Here is a 7,570-nt window from a genome sequence, read left to right as displayed (position 1 = left end):
CAACATATGTACTAATGTGCTGGACACAAATGACGTATGTACAGATTGTGATGAGTTGTATGAGCCCCTAATAAAATTATTATTTAATTAAAAAAAAATTAAAAGCTCATAGGAGTTTTCTACAAATTTCATGAAGCCTCCTCATACACTTGTCTTAGCCTTGTTAGGATGCCTTACACAGACAATTTTTTAAAAAGATACTTTTTGTGCCATGGCAAAAAGTAAGTCTGAGGTCAGTGCTAATGTGAAATTCTTCATAAAACCCAAGAGGATGCTACCCTCCATCATTAAAGCTTTGCGACATGTTGACAGGCTTGCTGCCCCACGTAAACACAGTCTTCGGGTGGATCAGGCATTTTAGGGCAAGTCAGGAATGAGCCGACAAACCACCAACCTTGAAACTGTGACTGAGGTCAGAACACGGTGCAAGTGACCTTAGAATTGCCTCTGCTGTGACCGTTACTGAAGTCAGGTCTTCACGTGGCCTGGCAGTTTCCATTTTAAGCAAGAATTTGGGGCCTGGCGGGGGCCAGGAACATGTGAAGATCAGCTGCCTCCCGGTGCTGGCTGGGCAGCAGTCTTTGAAAGCAAGAGTCAAGCTGATGAAGACAATTTGATGGAAACTGTCGTAACCAGGGGCAAGTCTTAGGTTTATTAACATGATGTAGTGAACAAGGTCCAATCAAAACTGTGGCTTTCAAAAGGGTAGGCTAGGCCAGTTAAAGTCAAAGAGATCAGCCTGGAATGGTAACTTTTTAGGAATTTCAAAAGAGTCATGATTTTCTCAAAAGACAGAGGATGATCACGGGGGCTTATGAGGACGTTTTAAGAAAACAGCAAACTGCACTGACGAGAAAAGGCCAGCAGTGTCGCACCAAAGGACTGTTCCCATCACGGCACTGCGACTGCTCATTCTGTCCTCACGCAGGCCTGTCCCATAAGGGTTTTGTTGGGAAAACGTAGGCCTCCACTCAATAGCCCAGCGATTGCTCCTCAGACTTTTATTCCTCAAAGAACATTTAAAAGGACCACAATCGGAATCGCTTGAGCATGCTAAATTTTGCCACGTAGAGACCTAGATGAAGATATGTCGAGAAACAGCAGTTTTACATTTTGATATTTTGCTTTAAGGAAGGTTTCCCTGCTTTTATTGCAGTATGTCTTTTGCCTTACGTTCATGTTTTAGAAAACCAATACGTGAACCTGTATTGTATACGAATCAGGAAAAGCCCACGTGGAATGTGAACCAGAATCTTTAACATGTAACATGACTGTATTTGACAGTGCTCCAAGCCATATTACGAGAGTACGGCCTTGTCCCGGAAGTACATGCCGGTGTGGTTAACAGTGAAGGCTCACCATGTCTGCTTTTACTCCAAAAGGGTTTGGTGAAAATTTTACATAAAGTAGTCATAAAAAAAGAACAATTACAAGGGTAGCAAAATCTAATCATGAGTAATCTAAAGGAAGGGTATCAAGAATTCATTCCTAAGATCTTCAGTCAAATTGTCTTAGACTCTAATTTTCTTTCATTTGGTACAGCTTTGGAGGCTTGTCAAAACCTTCCATATCTTCAGTCCAACAGAAAGCCAGCCATAGTCATGTGATTGCTCAATTTGTTAGTGCAGAGCAATGTAAGCATGAAGATCCGACGGGAGGCTATTTCTGGGGGTACCAGAGCTTTCAGATGGTGTGGAGAGAGCAGTCTGTGTGGGGGATGCAAGCGAAGCCCAGTAACGGAGGCACAAAGGAGTCAAGAGTGGCCAAAGGAGTTAAGACCTAAGTTTTGTCCTTCGAGTTCACAAGTTACATAACCCTGTCTGAGCACTGAGGAAGAACAGAGGTGGAAAGAAGCCTGGTAGCATTGGGTAAACCAAGTTGTTAGGTGCCATCTAGCCGAGTCTGGCCCGGAGACACATGTCCCACAGAGGAAGCACGCTGGCCCTGCACCATGCGGGCCACGTTCTCTGTGCGTGAGTCCACTCTGGCAGTCTTGAGAGTCTTCCTCGTTGTCAAGGGTCCTTTTTGGTACAGGGACCATGGTCTTCCTTGGTTGCTTTGTGCATAACTTGATCCGCTGTCTGGAGAATGCTTCGATATTACAATCGAGGACTTGATTGTTTCCTTCTGGCTTGAGAAATGCCGAGCGGTTTCGGAACTCCAAGTCTTCACACATTTCACTTGATCTTAGCCAAAAGGCCGAGCAGCGATGTCTTCACACATTTCATGATAACACCCGGCTTTCTTGAGCCACCCCTTAAAATCTTTTACTCAGCTTTTATGACATCGCCCGTTTGTTTCAGCTACTCTACATTTACGAGGAAATTTCAGTCTCTTCTGACATCCATTTTGGTTGTTGCTTTCTTGCCTGTGCTTCTAATGGCCTTTGGCTTTCTTCAGGTGTGGTGTCCTTGATGTCACCCCACAGCTCCTCTGGGTCTTTGGCCATCAGTGTGTGCGGTGAAGTGAAAACTCTTACGATGGCTTTTCTGTCCACGTCCCCATGAACTCTGACCAAATTATTGAGTCGCTCGCTGTCAGCGAGCCAGTTCTGACTCGAGAGAGACCCTAGAGGAAAGGGGAGAGGCAACGCCCTGGATGTTTCTTTCTGTACCTCTTTACGGGAGTGGAAAGCCTCACTTTCTTCTGAGAAGCAGCTGGTGGTTTCAAACTGCTGACCTTGCAGTTAGCAATGTGTAACCATGATGCCACCAGGGCTCCTGCAAGTATTGGGTAAAAGCAGGCAAATGAGTATGAGAAACACTACTAGAGGGAATTGGTCAGTCTGGTTGCCCCTTCCCTGTGTAAAAGAATGCCATCTTGGGAGCAGAGGGAAAGAATTCCCAGGACCAAGGAAGACCCACCAGTAGAACATGTCTGAAATCCCTGCCTGAAGGGGCAGAGGCAGCCGAGGCTATGCAACACCAAGACTAGAGGCCACGGCAGGGAGACTGGGCGGCAGCGCAGAGGCGCAGTGCCAAGACTAGGAGACCCTGAGGCAGAGCAGTGTGCAAGCTTCTTGACCCCTGGAGGCAGAGGCCAAGGGGTCATTGCCATGGCCACACAGCTCAGACTTTGTGACGAGTGTTATCTGAACTGTGTGGCCATGGCAATGAATTCTGGAACCCAGTGAAGAGCAGAGTGTCGTGGGAGGAACAGTTGGTATCGGAGGCATGTCTGATCTGTCTTGTGGCAACAGGACGTGGGCAAATGTGACAGATTCTCCTCCTTCTCTGACCAGAGGAGGTCAGCTGTTGTCTCCCAGACCATTGCTTAAGGCACCAAACCTATTCTTCAAATACTCTCTAAATCCAGGTAAGATACACTGCATGTCACACTTTGGCTCTTGTTGGCTTGCTTTAAATTTTGCTCACCTTCCGTATGAACTTCTACACGAGCAAGTGGTGATTGGTTCCATAGTTGACCCTTGGTATTGTTCTGAATATACTATCCTGAGCTTTTCCATCGTCTTTCCATAGATGTAGTCAATTTGATTTCTGCATATTCCACAGTAGGATTGCTATCTGTTCTTGAAAAACGGTTATTTCCAATGAATAGGTTTTTTAGTCTCGCAAAATTACCGTATGACCCTTAGCATTATTTCAATCATCAAGGGCTTATTTTTCAAGTACTGATTTTCTTTGTTTCCAACTTTCCCAACCTAATCACCAAAATTGTCAATTCATTTTTATTACATTTGATCAATTTCAGACTGCAGAAATTGGTTAAAATGTTCATCTTTGGCACTGGTGGGTCGTATATAAAGTTGAGTGGTCATTAACTTTAGGAAGATGGATATTCGCCTATCACGAACAGTGTGATATTGGGATGATCCTGAAATGTCCTTTTTGACGATGGAAGGGGCACCAGGCTCCTTCATTCCCAGCACAAACCCTGTGATTGTCCGATTCAAAATGGCCAAAGCCAGTCCACCTCGAATCGCTCATGTCTAGGATTTGGACCTTTCCGGTTCCATTTCAGGATGAGGGCAGGTTAAATAAATGCTGAGAAGTGATTTTAGAGAGTCTGATAATACATTCAACGTTTTCACTCTTGCACAAAGAATGCTGTAGGCACCCATTCTGGTACAGGTGTATTGGTCCAGGTTCAAATATTTACCAGATAGCATCTAAATGTCAAAAGAATAAATGTCTTGGAAGAAAGTACAACCAGACTGCTCCTTAGATGCCAGGATGGTGAGGCTTTGTCTCACGTACTTTGGACAGGTTGTCAGGAGAGACCAGCCCCTGGAGGAGGGCATTAGCTCGGTAAACTGGAGGGGCAGCACAACACAGGAAGGACTTTGATAAAATGGAAGGACACAGTGGCTGCGTGGATGAGCTCAACATCAGACCGATGGTGAGGACGGCACAGAACTGTGAACCCAGGGTAACTACAGGTCAGGACCGACACCACGGCACCGCACAACAGCATCTACGTGCCAAGTGCTGTGCTAAAGACAACCATTTTCAAATCTGTCAAAAAATAAAGGCAGGACAAGGGTATAGAAACATGGGTAGCAGAGGTACAAAGATTGTTCTACCTGTGAGGTACAGGTCAGCTTTTACATCCCGAAGAACAGTGCGTCCAGAACCAGCACACAGGGCCACCACTCTGACTTGGGACTCTGCAGGGCAAAGAGAATGAGAGAGACCAGCAGGTTACCATCCCCTTCATTTTAGTAGTATTCTTAGCACAGACGCTCCTGAATGAAATGCAGTTCTCACTCCTTATCTCATTCCCAGTACATGCGTTTTGCCTACTAACTTTTGAACTAGAAACCTGTGTGCTGCTCAAGTCCTAGAAGGCAGGGTCATGAGGCTGCTGGCAAAGGAGCTTGACCTGGGCTCCAGGCAGCAGTGAGAGGGGGCCGGCTCTCTCGGGTGAGGAATCTGAGAAAGGAAAAGGCTTCTTGGAGGAATGCTAGGAATTGGTTTGGCACTTAATTTTTAAATCCACTGTTCGGCTTCAAAGAATATTCTCTGAAAAGTGAAGGAGCAGAAATGTTCAAGCCAAAACCCAACAAGTCCTTCACGCTGAAGTGTCCTGAGCGGACCCTCCGTCGGTGCTCACTGCAGGTTCCCGGCAGGCTTTGGCGCTGGGTCACTTGGATCTTTCTTCGGAAAGGCATTCCCATGAGTTTTTGATGGCCTATCAACTTTTGGAGAACTTAATGGTACCATTCACTGTACTTCTGTGCACCAGTCTGCAGGCCACGGGGTTAAACCATCCCCATGAGAGTTTGGTATTAACACAACTGTACAGAAGAGGGGACTGAGACACACAAGGACCAGAGCAGCTAAATATGAAGTCAAGTGGGCTGACTCGAAAGTCCAAACTCCTAACCACTATGCACCCAGCCTCTGCATACGGCAGACTCTTACCACAGTGCTCGGCTCACTGTAGGCATCTACTCCAGGCCCTGTCCATTCTTTCCCCAATGTGCAGAAGGAAAGACAGTGGCCTTGAGAATTGGCAATGGAGCAATGACTTGGTAGTGCACTATCTATCCGCTTCCAGTGCCGGGGGGTCTGAGAGGTCTGTTGTAACTGCCGCAGGTCTGCCCCCAAACTCTCGGCAGGAAGGCATGTCGCTCCCTCCCTCCTCTGTGCTGGACAATTTACTCGTCCTGGGGGATGAGGTGAACAGAAATAGTGTGTATCACTTCTAAAGCAGAGCTTTTCTCTGATGGTTAAAGATCCTTCTCGGGAGCACCTAATTTACAATGAGCAGACAGACTCCCCCGACTGACCTGAGACGAGCATGTAGTGTGCCTGAGACGTCTTGTGGTTTAAGCCACTGCGATGCAGACACACAGCCTAACCTAGTCCACCCCGGTCCCCAGAACAAACCAATCAGCTCCCACGGGCTGCTAGCATGTCTCCTATCATACATGAACACAACCATGAGTGATTTCTTTGTCCAATGTTATCAGCAAAATAAAAGGGGCACACTTACCTAAGGTCCTCCGTAGTCCAAGACTGAGGCGGAGGTGGGACAGTTTTAGGTGTCTCTTGATTCGTTCAACCATGATTGCCAAGGAGACCGGTTCATCCAGAGTACAAACTCGCCCCATCCCAGTATGTAGAAGCAGAGGCTGAAGAGAAGGCAGGGTTAGTAAGGCTGTGATGAGAACAAACATCAAATACCATCAATAAAACATACGGGGATGCAAACCTGACAAACCCTTTCTCTTAATTCTCGAGATTAAGAATCACAAGCAAAGAGCTTTGATACAAGTGCAGTTGTTGTGGGAGCATGCAGGGAGGGCAGGCTGTTAGCTGGGGCTAGGCTGAAGGATGGGGTGGGGAGCTTGGCGGCATTGGGATCAAAGGTTTCAAAAGGACCAGAGCTTTGAACCAGAAAGGAGTTCACAAAGCAATGAGATGAAGTGCCCTGAGGCTGGGGGTGGGGGCAAGAATGTGAAAAGCACTCCGTATAGAGGGGCCAGAGGTGTTTGAGGGAGGGTCCGAAGGAGACAGGTATGGCTGGTGTGCAGAACAATGAGGGGGAAGGAGAGGACCCCGAGGTACAAAGAGCTTTGGATGCTGTGCGAAAAAGCCTGGACTGCCTCCCGGGGTGTTCAGAGACCTTAATGTTCCAAGTGGGGAAGATGCGTCCCAACTTATATGGTGAGAGCGCTCGTAGAAAGGAGAGACACTGATACATCTGGGGACAAATTAGCACAGGAGAAGCGGGGAAAGCTTGACAAATATGGGAGCTGATGGCGCCACCAGTGAACTAGAAAATAACAAAAGCAAAGTCATTTAAAAATGCACTGGCTTATGAGATGTCAGCACTGCTGGGTAAGCACCGGTCTGCTAACCACAAGGTTGGCGGTTCAAACCCACAAGCCATTCTGGAAGAGAAAGTTGAGGCTGTCTGCTCCCGTAAAGATTTATAGCTTCACTTTGAGTCAGAATTGACTCAATGGCAATAGGTGGGAGTTTTACTTTGCTGTTTTTTTGAATGGTGGGTTCTTTAAGTGGGGAATGTTAGTTATTGGAAATGGGTTTGGTTGCTTGTTCCCATTAAGTGTTTCTGAGCCAGAAAGCAAAGGTGCAGGAATCATAATTGCACATTGCGTTAGAGGAGCGAGTGAAAAGGCCCATGCAGAGTCTAACCAAGAGTTTGAGTCTGCGACTAGAACACACTCCGAAAGGTCCATAGAGACCTCGAGCTATTCACAGGCTTTTCTTTTTGTGTCATTGGTTTTTTCGTTGTCGTTTCTTTTGTTGCTTTTTCTCTCGTTTTTTGTGCATATTATTATCTCTGCATGTCTATCTAGCTAAGATAGACGGGATAAACAATCTGAAGGAGAAAACAAAGGGGCCTATGGTTCCAGGGGGGACATGGGAGAAAGGGAGACGGGGGAAAGGAAGTAGGTGTTAACAAACCCAGGGACAAGGGAACAAGTGATCCAAAATCGGTGGTGAGAAAGGTGTAGAGGCCTGGTAGGGCTTGATTAAGGGCAATGTAACTGAGAGGAATTACTGAAACCCAAATGAAGGCTGAGTATGACAGTGGGACAAGAGGAAAGTAAAAGGAAATAAGAAGGAACTAGGAGGCA

The 7,570-nt window shown here is 46.6% G+C and overlaps 1 protein-coding gene across 5 annotated transcripts in view; it reads right to left on the bottom strand.

The window, feature by feature from the left end:
- Nucleotides 1–7,570, bottom strand: part of NIF3L1 (NGG1 interacting factor 3 like 1) — a 23,602-nt gene that overhangs the window by 5,100 nt on the left and 10,932 nt on the right. For all 5 annotated transcript variants that reach the window (XM_004701528.2, XM_045294014.1, XM_045293999.1 and 2 more), the window contains 2 exons: nt 5,959–6,097; nt 4,544–4,627 (listed from right to left, as the gene is read on the bottom strand). In XM_004701528.2, coding sequence (XP_004701585.1) covers nt 4,544–4,627; nt 5,959–6,097 — 223 coding nt within the window. The remainder of the gene's footprint in view (nt 1–4,543; nt 4,628–5,958; nt 6,098–7,570) is intronic.

This window comes from Echinops telfairi, unplaced genomic scaffold (genome assembly GCF_000313985.2).
Source record: "Echinops telfairi isolate 266 unplaced genomic scaffold, ASM31398v2 ScPeMD7_3;HRSCAF=10, whole genome shotgun sequence".
Classification (NCBI taxonomy): Eukaryota; Metazoa; Chordata; class Mammalia; order Afrosoricida; family Tenrecidae; genus Echinops; species Echinops telfairi.
Note: the sequence above shows the minus strand (reverse complement) of the source record. Positions and strands in the feature narration are given on the sequence as shown.